The 19,712-nt window shown below is 44.0% G+C and overlaps 1 protein-coding gene and 1 long non-coding RNA gene across 2 annotated transcripts in view; one reads left to right on the top strand and one right to left on the bottom strand.

The window, feature by feature from the left end:
- LOC146181414 (uncharacterized) overlaps nt 1–162 on the bottom strand; it is a 38,964-nt gene extending 38,802 nt beyond the window's left edge. The window contains exon 1 of the mRNA XM_084575785.1: nt 78–162. Within this exon, the coding sequence (XP_084431911.1) occupies nt 78–162 (85 nt within the window). The remainder of the gene's footprint in view (nt 1–77) is intronic.
- A 9,396-nt stretch (nt 163–9,558) lies between these two features.
- Nucleotides 9,559–19,712, top strand: part of LOC146181413 (uncharacterized) — a 36,428-nt gene continuing 26,274 nt past the window's right edge. Inside the window, exon 1 of the long non-coding RNA XR_014700206.1 lies at nt 9,559–9,660. This is a non-coding gene — a long non-coding RNA (uncharacterized LOC146181413). The remainder of the gene's footprint in view (nt 9,661–19,712) is intronic.

Here is a 19,712-nt window from a genome sequence, read left to right as displayed (position 1 = left end):
GAGTCCTTCCATTACAGCCGCGTGGCTAACGTTGTCAAAGGCCCCTTTCATATTGAGGGCCATGACCGCGTTCTCACCAGTGCTGGGGACATTGGTGAGGACTTCTTCTTTGAGTTGTATGAGGAAGTCCTGGATAGAGAGGTGAGCCAGGAAGCCGAACATGCTGTGGAGGTACAGGTCTTCATCCTCCATGTAATTTTGGAGCCTCCGAGTTACGACACACTCGTAGAGCTTGCCTAGGCAGGAGGTGAGTGAGATAGGTCGGAGGTTTTCGATTTGGAGTTTCTTACCCGGTTTTGGGATCATTACAACCTCTGCATGCTTCCATTCTTCAGGAAGCGTTCCTGCGGCCCAGTGCCCGTTGAGGAAGGTGGTCAATTGGTCGACAGCCCCGTCGCTGAGGTTGCGTATGAGTGCATTATGGATCTTGTCTGCACCCGCCGCAGTGTAACGCGTGCACACCTTTATGGCAGCGAACACTTCTTCCCTGGTGATCGGCCTGTCCAGGTGGGTGTTCGGTCTTCCCAAGTATGGTTTCGGGTATGCTGCAGGCAAGGTCGTGCCGTAGCATTTCTCTTTTACTTTATCTAACAGTTCCTCCTCCGTACCCTCGAAGGTGTGGATGAGTCTGTGGATAGCTTTCCCGCTTTCGGCCCTGGTTTGGATAGAGTCGAGGAGGGTCTTGAGTATACGTCACGTCTGAGGGTGCCGTCCAGCGAGCTACTGAACTGCTGCCAGCTCTGCCTGGCCAGTTGGGCTGCGTACTCCTCCGCTATCTTGGTGACGCTAGAAAAGAGAAATGGCCGCTTCCGTGGCTCGCCGAAGGCTGTAGTCTGAGTCGCTACGGCAACCGACGAGGCGGATGCCCTCCCAGTCGCTATGGCAATGTCGAGACTATCTACGTTCAGAGCGGAAACTTACAGGGCATAGTAGTTGATGGGTGGCAATAACAAACACAGATTTGCCCCAAGGTTGTTTAACATCCGCACCCTATGTGAATGCTGCATGTGCCTGTGAAGGCATCGCAACAGAATCCGCGACTCGCCTAGACCGTACGGTGGCGAGGCTGACGGCTAGAATTTCAGAAGTCGCACAAATGCAGGTGGCTGAGATCGCATCAGCTGCAACACACACCTAGGGGCTAAAGTCAAAAGAGCGGCGAAATGGGGGCTGGGACAGGTGGGTCACTGCCGCTTGCCGCGGGGGCTAGCCTGGCACAGAATTATTATCTGTTCTAGATCGTCATTGCATCCGCCACCGTTTCGGTGGTGGATGACGGCTGTTGTAGGGTCCTCTGAGCAGCGTCACCTGGCGACATATGGCAGAAATATTTTTAAAACGAAGAGTGCAATTAAAGCACGCGGTTCTTGTTGCTTGTGTGGCGCAGTGGATGAATGTTACATTTTTAAATGCGAAAAAAAAACGATTCGAATCCACTTTGTGCAACTTTTTTTTTGTCACAGGGGTGGAAGTGCTGCTCCAAAAACTACACGCAAGGCCGGTCTTCTCCCTTGGCTTCTAACATCTTATCCCAAGCCAGACCCCAGGCCTCAGGCCAAGAATATCCTGGTCATCAAGTGGTAGAGGGAAACGTGTGTGTCGGTTTAGCGAGACAAACATTCCCAGCACCTGCTCAAGGACTCGATAAATCAGATTAGTGTAACCTCCGACGGTTACAAACATTGCCCTACAACAGCCCAGATTGGCAGCACGCAATTAGTTCCGGTACTACGGTGTCTCAGTGGTAGAGAGCTCGACTGCTGATTTTGAGAACGGGGGATTCAATCACGGCCGTTTCGAAAGGCGCTCGTCTCCTGTGGGATTTGACAGTACGTTAAACAACCCCAAGTATTCGACGATACCGAAGCACGCCACTACATCATCCATCATAGCCGATATCGCTTTATTGCTAAACCCCATATGCACTTCTTTTCTCTTTTTTCTTTTTTTTTTTTGCTTTTAAACGCTTCTGCGCATCCGCAACAGTGGCAGTAAGCACATTTTTCTTTATAGAAACGTTCGAATGAAAGAGCTCGGACAGCAGCCTACGCCAATGGGGTTCCGGACTGAGGACTCCAACCGCCGCTACCTCATAAATATTTTCATTAAAATATTTTTACCGCCACCACCCACGCACCATCAGTCTGTGGAATGATCTTCCGAATGGCATCACATCACTCCACAATCACGACGCGTTTCGCGACGATCTACTGAAGTACTTCATTGATAACGCTTGGAGCGCGGCTGCGCTATACGGGCGCAGTGGATACCCGGGCACTGCGGCATAGAGGGCAACGAACGTGCCAGACAGCCACCGAATTTTACAGCGGTTGTCGCGTGGCGTTCCATTTGAAAGCGCGCCAAGGAACGCCACGCGACAGCCGCCGCAAAATTCGGTGGCAGTTTAGCCCCCGTCGCAAGCGGCGTTGACCTACCAGTCCCAGCCCCGTAGGGCCAGGATCAGCCACCTTTCACAGAGCGCGCGTTCAAGTGTTTCATTGCAGATGGAAGGGACGCATCCCGCCTCAGCCAGTAAGAACGCATCCCGCCTCGGCCAATCAGAACGCCTCAAAATCCCGTTTTGAGGCGTTCTGATTGGCCGAGGCGGGATGCGTTCTTATTGGCTGAGGCGGGATGCGTCCCTGCTTCTGCAATATGCCACACTTGAACGCGCGCTCTGTGAAAGGTGGCTGTTCCTGGCCCTACGGGGCTTGGACAGGTAGGTTAACGCCGCTTGCGGCAGGGGCTAGACCGCTAGACTGTCACCGAATTTTGCGGCGGCTGCCGCGTGGCGTTCCTTGGCGCGCTTTCAAGTGTGGGATTGCAGATGGCAGGAACGCTAGACAAGGAGACCTCAGGCTTTCGCCTTTCACTAATTTAGTCGCTAAAGTCCCTCGTAATTTTATTTCACTACTACCTTTCTCCTGTTCTTATGGCACGGTTAAGATTTCCGCGGACAATAGTGACAGATACTGCGCCTTCTCTTTGCTGTAACGCCGCTGATGCCTAGTGTACTGCGTCTGCTGTATGCTGTTGGGTGCCGTGTGTGAGTAATGAATGATTGAATGAAAACTTTATTTCCACCGAAAAGGAGCCCCTCATCTCCGCCCCGGCACGCAGGCCGGGGAGCAGGTCAGGAGGGCTCCGCAGGCTGAGCCAACGGCTGAGCCCGTGTGCGAGTAAGCTTCTAATGTCGTGACGCCATCATCGTATGTGATGTCATCGTGATGTCACTTCCGGTTATTAGATATGTCCGGAGACGACTTCCGGTGGATGTGACGTCACACCATTCCCGTGGCTATATCGATGTCCGCGATATTTCGACGCAATTTTAGGATTTTTTAGTATAATTAATTACTGTAGACTCATCAAACTTGGGTTTTAGATTTATTCCTTCCTCCTCTATTTGATTCAAAGAATTTTCAATCTTTTTTAGTTCCTACTTAATGAAAGCGTTACGGCCGGACGGACATGATCATGGCGGCGAGCATGAGCCAATACAGGCTTTCGCCTTAACATTCTAGCGGCAAGGCTCCAAATATAGAAGGCAGTGGCAACAAATATGACGCAGCTAGTGGGCACTTGGTCACACGTTGTATATCAAAACTGCAGCTCCAAAACTCTGAATAAATTAGGCAGTGGCAACAAACATGCAGTGGATATCTGATCACACGTTGTATATCAAGACTCAAGCTGCATGACTTCCTCCGGCGCTCTGACCACCCACTAGCATATTTGGTACTAAGCCGTCCGTGCTTCCTTACCAGGTGGAGGGAATGATGCACCAGGTATAGAGTCCTCTTCAGAAGGTACAGGCCACACAACCAGCGGTCATTATCATCTTACGGCAACCTCGGGCAAGGTGGGGAGCGGGCTTCGCCCAACCAAGAGGCTCTCGCAATGTGGCTTATCCCTACCAGGGCGGGGACGCAATGCCAGTGCATCATTTTCTTCAAATAATAATCGTTTCCGCTCACATATTTGCATACCTTTTAAGAGAATGTTATCTTCCATAATAACCTACAAAACTCAAGTACATTACTCTGGGACGTTAGTCTGACAAGCGCTCAGTCATGCACATGTGTAGCCTTATTTTTGGAATCGGACATCATGCCTTCCAAACCAACTTGTTCAACTTCCTAGTGCGAAAAAATGGGCGCGGTTACTGGGCCATTCAAGCAAGAGTAGTTTCTAGAAAATCGTCGGAGAACTTCCTCCCACAGAGCCGGTTCCTAAAGTTTCTGCTAGTGCTAACAAAGACGCTCATTCCAGCACTAGCTTTTAAATGTCATGCAGAAAAACGCAACAAAATTAGTGAGGTAGGCTTCTATTGCGCCTTAACAATAAAAAAAATAATTGCCAGATTCTTGCAAGCTTTATGGATCAACAGGATTGCGTTCCAGAAATTGCGTGCATCTCTTATCGCGGAAATTTAGAATAGGAGTATTTAACAGTCTCTAAGCAACCTGCGTTTAAATATTTTCAGAAATGTTGAACACACTGCCGCAGGTTGCCATGTATAAATTTTTTTCTTTTCGTTTGGTTTGTGGGGTTTAACGTCCCAAAACAACTCAGGCTATGAGAGACGCCGTAGTGAAGGACTCCGGAAATTTCGACCACCTGGGGTTCTTTAACGTGCACTGACATCGCACAGCACGCGGTCGCCTCTTTGTCTCGCCTCCATCGAAATGCAATATTTTTATGTCTAATAGTATATAATAGAACAAATTATAGTTTAACGAAACATAAGCTGGTTATCAAGAGAGAACGAAGCCTTTCCGGTAGCTCAGTGGATAAGACGTTCGGCGATTGAACCGGCAAGCCACAGCCGAAAGACGCAGTTGTTGTTGTGGCTGTAGGAAGAAGGAAAAATCAAAACGCGCGGGCCTGCTACTGGCTCGTACTTCCTCGTGCGGAGGCGGACAGAAAAGAGAAAGTAGAGAAGAAAGAAAAAAAATTAAACATGGCTTAGCTCTGCTGTGCCTGGATATACGTAGCGAAAAGCAGCGACTACCTGGGGATCAAAAGAAGGTAATTTCTCCTGTCTTCTGCACCGTTTGTCAGCAGCTAAACTTACCCTGGCTTGCATGTCTAGCGCGTCTAAGTTCACCGGCGTTCTATAATTCGTTTACAGGAAAGGAAAGGCGCAGCATCTGTCACTCGCGGAAGGCAAGAAACGCCGCCCAGCGGCGTTGGAGCGCCCTCGTTGGAGCGCCCTTGGTCCTCATAGCTGACGGCAGATGGGTGACATCACATCCTCGACGTCACCCTTATTGAGCGAGTATTTGTCAAAGAACGCACCTCCTAAGCCGGGCGGAGCGTTCAACTCCTAGAGCACGAGAGAGAAAGGAGCTTCGACGCAAGTACTGAGTGCGGACACACCGACATGAACCTCGGGGCAGGGGCTCAGCCAGGGGAAGGGTCTCCTCCTTGCTTGGCACTGACACGCATTCACATTTCTATAGACAGATAATGTATGTATGTATGTATGTATGTATGTATGTATGTATGTATGTATGTATGTATGTATGTATGTATGTATGTATGTATGTATGTATGTATGTATGTATGTATGTATGTATGTATGTATGTATGTATGTATGTATGTATGTATGTATGTATGTATGTATGTATGTATGAACTTTATTAAGTAGCCGGCTAACCTCGGGTTAAAGCGTCGTGATGCTGGCCAGACATCAACCCGGAATTATGCCCTACTCTGCACTACCTCCTTTCGCCCGTTTGTGGAGGATTGTGAGGCTTGTGCTTTTCGAGCGCACCCCGGGCCTGCTGGACGGCCCGGACACTTTTCGATGGAGGCGAAAAGCAAGGCGCCCGTATGCTGTGCGATGTCAGTGCACGTTAAAGAACCCCAGGTGGTCTAAATTTCCGCAGTCCTCCACTACAGCGTCTCTCATAGCCTGAGTTGCTTTGGGACGTGAAACCCCACAAACTAAACCAAACCAAACCATAGCTGAATGTCCTTGTCTGTACTTTGCACAGCACTTTGAAGTTCCGGCGGGTGTGTCTTGGATGCAGCTTCGGTCGGGAACCTGGCACAGTCCCACATGTTATGCCATTGGTCCGCCGGACCCACTTGACATACACTGCACTTATCACTCGTGTAGATGTCTAGGTGGAGGACGTGTAGCACTGCCGAGGCGAAGAGTGACCCGGTTTGCATTTGCCTTAGGATGACCGCCTCCACCCGACTAAGTGCCGGGTGAGGCGGCGGCATTGTCAGTCCAGCTAGGCGGTAACATTTAGTCACTTCTTAGTAACTGGTCATTCGGTCGTTTGTTTCTACTATATATATATATATATATATATATATATATATATATATATATATATATATATATATATATATATATATATTAGAGAGAGAGAGAGAGCTTCAGGAGCATATATAGCCAGCTAAAGCAGCTTATATGGCTTGCCAGTCTGCAGCTTTAGAGGCATTGACATTTCTATAGTCAGCTAAAGATAACTGTATGACTACTAGTCTATAGCTTTCCATTTCCATTTTGTCGTTCAGTCGTGTCCGACTCTTGTCACGCCACGCTTTCCGGTCTCTCACTATCTTCCTAACATCACATAACTTCACCTGCAGTGCCTCGAGGATGCCATCTAACCATCGCGTTCGCTGCCTACCCCTTCTCCGGCGACCCTCAACCTTTCCCAACATCAAATCTTTCTCCAGCGACTCCTCTCATCAGATGACCAAAGTAGCTGAGCTTTAACTTTAGAATTTGACCCTCCAATGAGCAGTCAGGGTTTAGGAGCATACAATTTTCTAGGGCCAGCTAAAGAACGTTGTATGGTTCAGAAGCTGCAGACAAAGTGGTATAAAAATATCTATAGCTGCCTATAGACGTTCCTATGGCATTTTATGGCTGAATATATAAAAGGCCACAAACAAACATCACTGACCATAAACTCTTTCCATTCCAGGACATAGACCGTTTTTGTATGGGATGTGTTTATATTATTTACTGTTTCGGCTAAGGTCCTCTGGCAACGACGGTGTGCGGACTGCTGAAGTTTCTGAATGGGCTTTTGAAGCAGCTTGTACTTCCTTCTAGGCTTAGGATGTTCTTGGTGGCAGAACGGCGGCTAGTAGAGGAAGCTGCAAGATGCATTAGAAACAATTGAAAGAAATGCGTGCCACACTGCATAACATCTGAAATGAAAACCAAGTAGACACATTGACCGAGCCTGGCCGCTACCTATATATCTCATGCATTTATCAAGCCGGTAATAATCACTTCTCTAAGCTTATGAATAAGCGGAATAAAAACAATGGACATTTTAGGAAACACTAATTAACATTTCTATTACTGTTCGATGTCGACAATTCAATTAGAGCTCATATGGGTTGTAGTCGAGCTCTACAATAAAAAGTTCGATTAAGGGCCAGAGGAACAAGTGTACTCTATCAATGTATTATGTAACGTAACAAAAACGATAACTGAGGAACGCCAAAGAGGAATTCACAGCATGCTGTTGGGCTCGCAGAGGCCCGCGACATTGCTACCGTCTCGGCAGCGTCATTTATCAAAAGCACGTCTTTTGAACATAATATTTTAATGCCGCCACGTAAATCGCGTAAAACTGTAGTCCACGCGCCTTCCCGTCGGTAACAACTCCTCGAGCGAATTCACGCAGTTAACGCTCGTTCATGCAGCCGCAGTAACCTAAACAAGCAGCAAAGCTAACAGGAAGGCTATGCATATTGCCAGGCACGCCCAGAAAGGAATTTGGAAATTTAAATGCTTGCTTGCTCACCTTCTGAGTTTAAATTCGAAAGCGACGCATTCAGACGCTGTTCGAACAGTGCATGCCGCCACTTGCCGCGTCTCAATAGAGAAGCGCTGACGCAGCACCGTCCGAGAAGCTTTGCACGATACAAACTTTACCACAATCAACACAACGACGTGCGCCTACGGCTGACACATTAGAAACCACGTAGTACATGTTATGTGCCGCTTCCAAATGGCAAGAAGGCGTGAAGATACAACGAAGACAACGCTGAACCACCATCTTCCCGCATGCAAGCCCATCGCATGCTGGACGGTTCCGCCCAGTTTACAAGCGCAGAAAAGACCGCAAAAAAAAAAAATAAAGTGTGCTATATAATTACTGCGGAATTACTATACCGCGCTTTTTTCAAGAAATCAGAAGGCTAAACTTCATAAACATACGAACGTGAAATTATTATTTTTTTTTGTTTTGTTTTTTACTGAGTAGTTCAAGTATTTACAACTCATTGCAAAGATATCCTCCCAAGCGATTGGTGTCGCTGTCCTCGTTTTGTTACGCGACCATGAGATGGGCCTTGGCACCGGCGGCACCTGGCGAACTGCGCAATGGAGTGTCATCACGTTGGCATCTGAGGCTTCAAGCATAGTTCAGTCCCGTCCGCTCGCTTCGTCGTCGCTCTAGTCCTTGTCTCTTCTTTGATGACCGATTCAAGTCATCTCTTATAGTTCTGCTAAGATATTAAATAGTCAAATATGTTAAGATGATGAATTCGCTGGCGCTTTCTATCATAGCTTGAAGTACAAACATCGGGGCATATATAATAAGAGACCACCAGCTGGTTGCCATTTTATTGCGACAGCATTTCTTTCCTCTAGTGACGTCATGAAAGAGTCCCCAGTGTGCGTCATCAGAGCGTGTCACCAAAATGAGTAAGCCGAGTTGTTGTTCTGACGAATTCCTGTGAACGCGCCCATAATTTTCCGCCTCTAGCGTAAAGATGCTTGGGGGCGCTGAAATAAATAAAAACGTTGAAATAAAGTAAACACTGAAAAACACTACAAATGAGATAAAAGTAAATCAATAGTAAGAATTGGAAATCAATAAATAAAATTAAAAATTAATATGCAAAATAAGAATAAAAAGTGGCAACGCATCAACTGCCGTCGCAGCAACAGCAACAACGTTTACGATTTCACAAATCTCCAGTGGAGGTTTTGCGGTGCTCTCAATTTTTTATCTTCTTAGTAGCAACAGGGCTCTATGCAATTGTGCACGAATGCCAGCATTTTTAAGAAATTGCTCTAGCGTTTTTGTTATTCCGACGACAGCTGACAATGTGACGCAGTTTATCAGGCTCTGAGAAAAATTAGTCACACTTGTTTTTTCTTTTATCTTTCTTTGCACGTTTCACTACATATCTGCAAAATTAGGAGCAATGTCGCCCTACAAGCCTGTCAGAAATGATGTGAACAAAATTTGATATTAATTCAATTCTCTTATAATCGTCAGACGGATATTCTTACATCTCGGAGATCGACCGAGACATCTGCTCTAAGGTCGCTGCAGATAAGTAGGCCCATCATATTACCACAATGAGCTAGACGTGTATAAAATTAGGACTTGGCAATAGGAACTGACTATTCTCGTTTAATTCATCAGAATTGAAATATCAACATGTTAGTAGCCTAATAAAGATGGGTGGAATGACGTGGTATTTTGCAAGCTGTATGTGCATTCGTAATTGCTGGCTGATGCAATTCATTTGTTAATATGACTTCTACAGTCGTATAAAAAAGCAGAAACTTGACTTTTGATGGTACCGCAGTACTGCCTTTACGCGATGAAATGTCTGCCGCTCAACTTGATGCTAGAGGCAATTTTTCTCGTCGTTTTTGTGTAAGTACGAAGTTGCAGAAACGCTCACCCTTACTGCGGGATCTCATGTATTGTGCTTTGACAGTATCCTGTGTATTGTCTTCTCGGAACCATTCGTTGCAAGGCTTCCCAAAACGTCTCTTGGAATAACATATAAACGTGGTAGTCTCTCAAGTTACGTATATAAAAATTACAGAATTGCTTTTAGACTTCTTAAGGGCTGACAATCCGAAAGCCTGTCTCCATTTCTCTGTCTTAGGTGGGCACTTAAATCTACTTAGGTACAGCACTGTGAACGCCTTTTAAGACGAAAGCCTTGCTCATGGTAGTACGTGAATAATAGAGGTTGTAATAGAGATTGGTAGAGGTTATAATGACTTTTAATCACTTGTAATCATCCATATGTCTAACCATTATTTGTGACGACTACATTTGATTATTAATAACTAAAATGTTTAGTACTGAGTCGTAATGACTTGTCATGACTTTTAATAACCTGTAATCACCAATATGTCTAACGAAGACTTGTAACGACTGCAACTGATTGTAAATGACTAAAATGCTTAGTAATGAGTAGTAATGACTAAAGTGACCTTAATAACTTGCAGTGACATATATAACGAAGACTTGTAACGACTTCAGTTAATTAGACATGACTAAACTAATAATGCTAATAATGATAATTAGTAATAACTGAAGTGTCTACTACTGACTTCTACTACTACGCTTTCACCATTCCCATCTTAAGTGATATCTTAAGAGACCTTGTAATTTTTTTATTACTGCTGCTGATTACCTGCTGTATGCTTGTTTCTTTATGCCTTTGCCGTTTCTGACATGCAACTAAAAAAATCAGCGGGGCGTAGTTGTTTCCACAGCGCCGGTCATTGGGGTGAGAGACCAGTGCGATCGCACATAGCGCCAGCATGAAGGAGGCGCCCATCTGTACTGAGTACTCACCTTCCCCCCTTATGTCCTCTCCGTCCGGCCCTTTCCTTGTCTTTCGTCATTCACAAGAGACATAGCCTTCTGTGAGGGAAGAAACTTGTTTCCTTGAAGAATCCTTAAAACGAAGGCCACCAAGAAGGAGTGGGCCTTCCCAGAAACTGCCTGGGAAAGCCTCGGGACGTGATATGGTTTCTGCCTTCTTTTGCGCACACTGCTCCAGTGCCCGTCTCAGTTATGTGTTTTTCTATCGCTTAGAACTCCTTTAAACGCGTCCTTTGAATGATGGCTGTTTCTTTCCATTCTGCATGCTCCGCGGTGAAAACATACAATACGCAGCTTGAAAAAAAAACATGATTTTGAGCTCGAAAACAAATCTGAACGTCGATTAGTTACCTTGATCTCCGTTTTGTGAGCGCCGTTGTGAGCCTCTATTAGCTCGGCTCTGGAAGAATTACTTTTGGACGAAAGAAATGATATTGCTTACGAACGCTAAAAAATATCTGCGGACAAAATTCAATTAGCCTGATTCGTTTGGTGAACGATTTCGTTCTATAGTGTTGCTATGTGCATGGACGTGACGTGACAAAATTTCGTCCAGTGGTGAGGCTACTTCGAAAAAAGAGGTTGGGTTTGCTGAGTATGGCATTACGTTAAAGCACGGTTTGTTTTTATTTTGAAATCTCCTCCCTTCCCTGTTGCAGACTGAAGAAAAAAGAATATACTTATGACAACCCATGGCTGCAAATGTGTTCTCGTAAGCACAGTTCTAAGCGAGAAGATTTTTTAAAGCAAATCAAAAGCAAAGCAAAGCAGAAATGCCTAATTTATAGATATGCAGTGAAAGTTTTGCAGGGAAAAAGAAAACGGGAAAACGCCTTTTTAAAGTACGAGAAACAGTTTACATTTCGTAATAGGACTAAACTAACCTGATCTAGCCTAGCGAGCATCGCCCGGTGTGTAACATACTACTTGAGCAGGTTCAGCTCATATTGGCAACAATCATTTTTTCCCCGCTGAACTTGTGCGTGAAGAAAAGTGATGAGCCAAAGTTTCTTCACACGAGCCCACAGCCGAGGCACTATTTTTTAGCAGTGAAGAAATACATAACAATAAGAAGAGCATATAGAAGTCACGTTGTTTAAAACCTTTTACATTTATTTTACATTTATATGTTGCATGACTGTATATTGGTATGCTTTTTGAGTTTTACTTTTATGTAAGATTTATGTTTGTGGTTATGTTTAATGCTTACGGTATCAACAGGTTTTGCTTGGGCATTGCAGAGCACAAAATCGCTATCTTGCTCTTTCTGCAAAAATAGCCTTCACAATTTTTCATTGGAGATCACCTCATAATAATGCGATCGCGTTAATGGCACCGTGTCGCAGAAAAGCCGATATCGATGTTGTGGTTGTAACGAGAAAATCAAAACACAGTAAAGAAACAAATGTTTCGCGGAAACCCGCAGAGAAGAAGACGGTTTGTTCGCAGTGCGAGACGAGCATGTAACCACTCCGCATTGCTTCTCTCTGTATAAGGGTAGGCCTAATGTATGTATTGCCGTATGACTGTCAGCTAATGTTTAGGTGCATCTTTAGAAAGAAACTTATTACGGAAGTAATAGTTAAGCGAGTAGCAAAGTACTTTTTCGTTTTGCTTTAGCTGTGATTCGGCGCTCACTGGAAAATTCCTTCGACCGTACGGCGTTGCCGCAACCGATGTTGCGAGCCGCCACCCGATTGTGCAAAATACAAAATACAGTATTTGACGCGGCTAGCTGACGTGAGGCGCCGTCATCCATTCATCCGTCGGATGTAAGCAAGCGAAATGGACGGATGGGCTTCTGCAACATTCTGGAACCTGTATGCGGTAGGCTGTCTCGAAGCGGGTGCCTTCGCCTAGGGTGAAGACAACCGTGTCATCTGCTACGGGCGCATCTCATTTTTGCGCCCACTCTTCTCATTGCACTTCAGGTGGTGGTGAGAAACATTTATTTACTCTTTGTACAAGGAGGTGTTTGGACCGAGGCCCTATTGGCCCTGGCCCTCACATATCTAGCTGGAGCTCCTATTCCGGAGCCCCAATGGCTTCTAACGCCACTCGTGCCCTGGCGACCAAGGTCCGCTGGGACTGTAGGTCATGGCAGCTGAGCAGCGCCGCCTCCCAGGCCTCCGTAGAAGGAAGGGGAATGAAGGATTGGGAACGGTGGGGATTGGATGGACAGGCCCGGACCATGTGGAAAACGTCCGAGAAGGTCGCTCCACACAGGTTGCAGCCCCAATCAAAGTCTGTATTGAAGTGTTTCAAGACTACTGGGCACAGCATTGTGTGGAGCGCGCACTGGTGTTGAAGGCGCTCCCTCAAAAGTGTTCTTCTTTGCTCACGAAGTGCAACATATCAATATGAATAGAAGGCAGATGACGCGAACGATAAAATATTACGTGCTCAAATACCTCCTTGGGTGCCTATTTCATGCAGTTATTCTTCGGGAATACACGACCAAGCGATGATATAGTGTGGTATACCGCATCTATCTACGACACTCAAGATTATACCACATATACTTTGCGAAGCCTGTTTGTGTAAAGTTTGTGTTTTATGGTTTCTTAAAATAGTATTGACTGGTTATTTAGTTTGTGGGGTTTAACATCCCAAAGCGACTTAGGCTATGAGAGACGCCGTAGTGGAGGACTTCAGAAATTTCGACAACCTGGGGATCTTTAACGTGCACTGACATCGCACAGCACAGGGGCGCCTTGCTTTTCGCCTCCATCGAAAAGCTGCCGCCGAGGCCGGGATTCGATCCTGCGTCCTTGGGAACAATGGTCGAGCACCGTAACCACTGCGCCACCCCGGCGGGGTTACTATTGATTGTGGTTATAAGATATTAAGGGCGCTGTAAAGCATAACACCTCAACCGCGCCGTAAAGGAATTAGTAGAGAATGAGTGAAAAAGGGGGACACACGTGCCCTAGTAGAGCGCTTTGGGATAATTTCAGCCGCATGGGGATCTTTAGTGTGCTGACATCGCACAGCACAGGGGCGCATTTTGTGTTTCGTCTTCGAAAACGTTGCCATCGAAGTTCGGTGAAAATCTAGGTACTCCGGTTCAGTAGTCACCACGGCGTAGGGGCCTTAAACAGCATTTTTTTTTAACCTGCGCCAAAACTTTGTTTTCGCTTCGCAGCCGTTAATGCTTTCACTAAATTTCCTAATAACACGAACGATTCCTCTTTTTTACCTTACTGTAGTAAAAATAAGTTAGTGTCGCTTTAACTGGATATTGATTTTCTATTACTACAAAGGGCATAAAACTCCATAAATATTTAACAAAGCTTGAAGATGGGCTAGGTGGTGCATTGCAACTTGCTAAAGATAAAACGCACAGGAAGACACATTCAAGAGAAGAAGACACAGGACACTACATAAATATCTTGATGTAATGCTGAAAGGCCCATTAAAATCAGCAGAAATGTCTGGTTCTCCTTACGGCACCACCGTATTCGGTGCAGATGGCACAATGGATGTGATTCTTTCCTTCGGCGAATTTCGGTGGTGAAACAAAGCTGCAGATTAAATAGAAAGTGCATGTTGTGTCAATATGAAGCCGGACAGACTTGTATAATACAACGGTGAAGGCACACTATTTTAATCGACCCGTGTAGTGCCTCAAGTGACCAGAAGGGTTCTCGTCAGAACAAAGACAGCACAAGGTATTGACATTAGCGATAACAGTAAAACGTCCGCGAAAAAATAAGGATGAAATTTTGTAATTGCCCCAACACCCCAACAAGTGCCTGGCGCTTGTTGGGGTGTTGCGGCTATTACAAAATTCCATCCTTTTTTTTGGCGGACGTTTTACTGGCACTTTCCCTGTTTGAGCCGTAAGTAGCAGACGGCTGGCATAGGCTATTGCATTTTATTATTATTATTATTATTATTATTATTATTATTATTATTATTATTATTATTATTATTATTATTATTATTATTATTATTATTATTATTATTATTATTATTATTATTATTATTATTATTATTATTATTATTATTATTATTATTATTATTCCCGCTTCTCTTCTCCGTTTTTATTAATGATGTTTCCTCGGCGATAAAGAACTCCTCGTTTCTTCTTTATGCTGATGATATAAAAATATTCAAGGTAATACATTCTTTTCAAGATTGCGTGTTGTTGCAATCGGACATATCTGCTTTTTCTGATTGGTGTGCGATGAATCGACTTACCCTCAATTCTTCCAAAACTAGGGTTGTGTCCTTTACTCGTAAAACACATAGCTTTCTCTACCATTATTCTGTCAATTCTGTGCTGTTGGATAGGGTTGATGAAATTAATGACCTTGGTGTACTTTTTGACCGCACCCTCAGCTTCTCCTCTCACACTAAACGCATTGCTCAGCGGGCTATGCGCACACTCGGATTCGTTTGCAGACTTTCGAGAGAGTTCCATACTCCACTTCCGTTCCTAAAACTGTACCTGTCCATATGCCTCCCGGTCTTGGAGTATGCGTCGGTTGTTTGGAATGGCACTTGCAAATCGAACTTGGACAAGGTTGACAGAGTACAAAAAAAAATTTTACGGATATTTCATTATCGCTTTCCTTTCGCAACTTCCCCCTCTCGCTCCACCAGGAGCGCCCAACTGAATCTTCCTTCCCTTCACTGCCGTCGTATCAGACTTGATATCATATTTCTGTACAAACTCCTTCATGGCCACATTTTGTGCCCTCAGCTCTTAGAGTACATCCTACTGCGCGTTCCGCGAAAGAGCATGAGGGAATTCAGACCATTTCAGGTTTCTCCTCTTCATTCCCACTCCCCTCTGGACAGGATGCAGTGGTTATTTAACTCTTTTTGTCCTCACCTTGACATCTTCCAAAACTCGCTCTGTTCATTCACATTGGATGTTCGTAGCGTTGTATTCTAAATAGTACTTTATCACATATAACTCCCACTTTCTAGCCTTAAATTGTATTTACTTCACTTTTTGCTTTTTCTCCTGTTCAATGCTGTCTGTATCTTGAACTACTTTTTATCCGTTTCTTGCTTATATTTCAACTTTAAACTTTATATTCAAATCTTACTGTCCCTTGTTCAATTTTACTTCTTTATTGTATTATTCTGTATTTCTAGCCTGTGTTTTAAGTACCATGCACTTGTTGCGCCTGGAATGGTTGTTTATTTTATGTATATTTCTATATTACTATAATCAATGTCAGTCATCTGTTTTTTTTTTTTTTTTCCTCTCTTCTACCTACCGTTCTTTTTTTTTTTTTCTTTATTTCCTGGTGTGCTAAAAAATTCTCTCACTGTGTATATAAGTGATGATACTCATTGTTTGCTTAATTTCTGTGATACTTTTCGTCTCAGTTTCATTTCATGTATTATTTATTTCTTTTTTTGTGTGTTCTCTCTGTGTGTGTAAACATGTTTGTGCTTTTTCATTTTTTTTTTGTGCTGCAGCACAAAGACCACATGGTTGTTCCTGCGCACATTAAATAAAGATTGATTGATTGATTGATTGATTGATTGATTATTATTATTATTATTATTATTATTATTATTATTATTATTATTATTATTATTATTATTATTATTATTATTATTATTATTATTATTATTATTATTATTATTATTATTATTATTATTATTATTATTATTATTATTATTTAAAACTTTATTGCCGCCGATACAGGAGGTTCCCCTACTCCCCCACCCAGGTACGCAGACCCGAATAGGGGGCTGGGACTCCGCGACTAGAAGCGCGCAAGGATACATTGATTCTTCGCGGCCTCAGCATTTGTAACATTCGCGCGCTGTCTGATTTGTCTTAGATTAGGGACGAAAACATTTCTCTCCGTAAAGCAAATGGTAAAATATACACAGTTCCCGCCACTACAGAATATTTAAAACTTTACCTGCATTCCCAAGATTTGTGAGTTGTTCTCCTTAGTTATTATTAATTAAAACAGCGCGAACAAGAACACACTGGACAAGATACAAGGAAGCCACAGTATAAGCGCTGACTCACAACTATGCCTAACTTTTACTCCAAGGCCCAGATAAAAAAAATATGACGAAGACGAAACAATCACGTGAAACAACCCCTGGGTTCACCTTCTGCTCAAAACGTCACTCAAAAAAGACATCTCTTTGCTTGAAAGAGCAAGAAAAGCCTTGCTGACACACTTATTGTCCGTTGAAATAAAATATGATTCAACTATCTCTCTCGTCATCTTTTCTTTGGGGTGATACAAAATCCTAACCTGGTCAAACATAGGAGTACACTTCTTCTTCTTCATTGTTTCACATGAATGGGAATGTGAGACCAGAAATGTTTTATCCTTGCCACTTTCCAAGTTGTTCCGGTGTTCCAGTAGTCTCTTGTTAATACAGTTAATATAGGACAAACTGGACGCCTACTGGAACACCGGAACAGCTTGGAAAGTGGCAAGGATAAAACATTTCTGGTCTCACATTGCCATTCATGTGAAACAATGAAGAAGAAGAAGAGGAAGTGTATTCCTATGTTTGACCAGGTTAGGAGTTTGTATCGCCACAAAGAAAAGATGACTAGAGAGATAGTTGAAACATATTTTATTTCAACGGACAATAAGTGTGTCAGCAAGACTTTGCTTGCTCTTTCAGGCAAAGAGATGTCTTTTTTGAGTGACTTTTTGCGCAGCAGGTGAACCCAGGGGTTGTTTCACGTCATTGTTTCGTTTTCGTCATATTTGTTTTTATCTGGGCCTTGGAGTAAAGGCTTAGGCATAGTTGTGAGTCAGCGCTTGTAGTGTGGCTTCCTTGTATCTTGTCCTCGTGTCTTCTTGTTCGCGCTGTTTAAATTAATAATAACTAAGGAGTATAACTCACAAATCTTGGAAATGCAGGTAAAGTTTTAAATATTCTGCAGTGGCGGGAATTGTGTATTTTTTACCATTTGCATTATGGAGAGAAATGTTTTCGTCCGTAATCCAAAACAAATCAGACAGCGCGCGAATGTTACAAATGCTGAGGCCGCGAAGAATCAATGTATCCTTGCGCGCTTCTAGTCGCGGAGTCCCAGCCCCTTATTCGGGTCTGCGTACCTGGGTGGGGGAGTAGGGGAACCTCCTGTATCAGCGGCCATAAAGTTCTAAATAATAATAATAATAATATGCAATAGCCTATGCCGGCCGTCTGCTATTTACGGCTCAAACAGGGAAAGTGCCAGTAAAACGTCCGCCAAAAAATAAGGATGGAATTTCGCAATAGCCCCAACAAGTGCCTGGTGCTTGTTGGGGCTATTACAAAATTCCATCCTTATTTTTTGGCGGACGTTTTACTGTTATCGCTAATGTCAATACCTTGTGCTGTCTTTCTTCTGACTAGAACCCTTCTGGTCACTTGGGGCACAACACGAGTCGATTCCAATAGTGTGCCTTCACCGCTGAATACAAGTCTGTCTGGCTTCATTTTGACACAACATGCATTTTCTATTTAATCTGCAGCTTTGTTTCACTACCGAAATTCGCGCTGTTTAAATTAATAATGGACGTTTACCAACTCGCCCAACCAAGTATCTTGGTTATTCTCCTTAGGCATGCCACTTTCGAAATCTATTAAGCAATGACCAATATCGCGTTTTAACTGCGCGTAGTGTATTCTGTTGGACGAAAATTGAACTATTTCATTCCATAATTCAGTTCCTCAAATCAAATTTCTGGCAGATAGCAGCTAGGTATTCAAAATATGTTTTGATAAATGTAAGAGCAGGCAGTTCTTGTTTTAGTGATTTCATTGCTCGGTTTTCACTCCTTGCACGGTGACATCAAGACAATTTTCTCACGCAGGAGGACACGGGTCATCGAACAGACGTAAATATGATTCTTTTTGTGTTTTCCAATTGCCTCAATGCTCTTTACTCCTACCACAGTTTTTACTCCCCTTAATAGCGCTCACTTGCAATTACACATAAATAGAATCATTTTTTATACTTAGACATAAACGCTTGAAAAACAATTTGAGCGTCATCGAAAAAGAACACATTATTCAATGCAATATGTCCTTGGTGAGACTTAAATTGCAGACAAAATGCGCCATTTCTTTTTCTTCATACGTGGATTTCACAAACACGCTAAACACCATGGCGCAATTGTCAACTGGGGGTTCCCTATATAAACACTAGCATATATCAATGCGATGCCTGCGACTGACCTCTTGATTGGCTCTGCAGATTTTCCTCACGATGGGGCAGCTGCATACTCCTTGATTATTTTATCTACAGAAAAGGCAGACCGTTATGCAGTGTATAATGCCTTCAAACCATACCAAGTGAAGGCAACGCATAGGGTAACCGGGCTGATTGCCTTGTCCGGAAGTCAAGGGTTTGACCATTTGGGTTAGAAACGAAGCACGGTTGTCCACTGAAATCATTATCAGACAGAACGTCTTATCTATTTTTAAATTATTCAGTCACGTGAAACATATGGCCAACTTGGCACATTTCTGTCATGCCCTCCTGGACTTCCTGCTGCCCAGATTTAAATTTTCTTATTTTGTTATTCATGTTATTACCTTTAGAGCATAACGTTTATTTTATTTTACAGACATGTGTTATAGATGTCAATTTCATGATTTCGGGTAGAGTTTGGATAACCGTGTTTATTTCTTAAAACAGCGTGCTTTATACACTGCGTTTTCCGGTTCCGGGTATACCGTACCAGACCGTGCAATACCTGAACCCGTTGCCAGGCGTGGCCGTTAACCAGTTCGTCCTCTTGCTCGTGGAGTGCGCGTACCAAGTATGGCTGGCACGCTGCGCGGCCGCATACAACAGCAGAGTTCCGGGCCTCCATGAAGTAATCGCAAAGATACGGAAAGAGGTCTGGTTCTGCCTGCAGCGGGAACGTCGCATTCTTGGCGAGCAGAGGTTCTCGAAGGTTTGGTGCGGACCGTCTGTGATTTTTTCGGTTAAGGGTGGAACACTCTCTGTGTCATTATGATTTTCTCACAGGGATTGGTTGTCCTTAGGGACACTTGTGCTGTCATGAAGGTTCGCCTCGTTGGCTCGATGCCACGATGGCGCTGCAGGCCGTCTTTGCGTTTGATGACACTCACTCCTGTGA

The sequence above is a fragment of the Amblyomma maculatum genome, chromosome 8 (genome assembly GCF_055883805.1).
Source record: "Amblyomma maculatum isolate TAMU_Amacu chromosome 8, ASM5588380v1, whole genome shotgun sequence".
In the NCBI taxonomy this organism is placed as follows: domain Eukaryota; kingdom Metazoa; phylum Arthropoda; class Arachnida; order Ixodida; family Ixodidae; genus Amblyomma; species Amblyomma maculatum.
The sequence above is the reverse complement of the archived record's forward strand: the minus strand, read 5'-3'. Positions and strand labels throughout refer to the sequence as shown.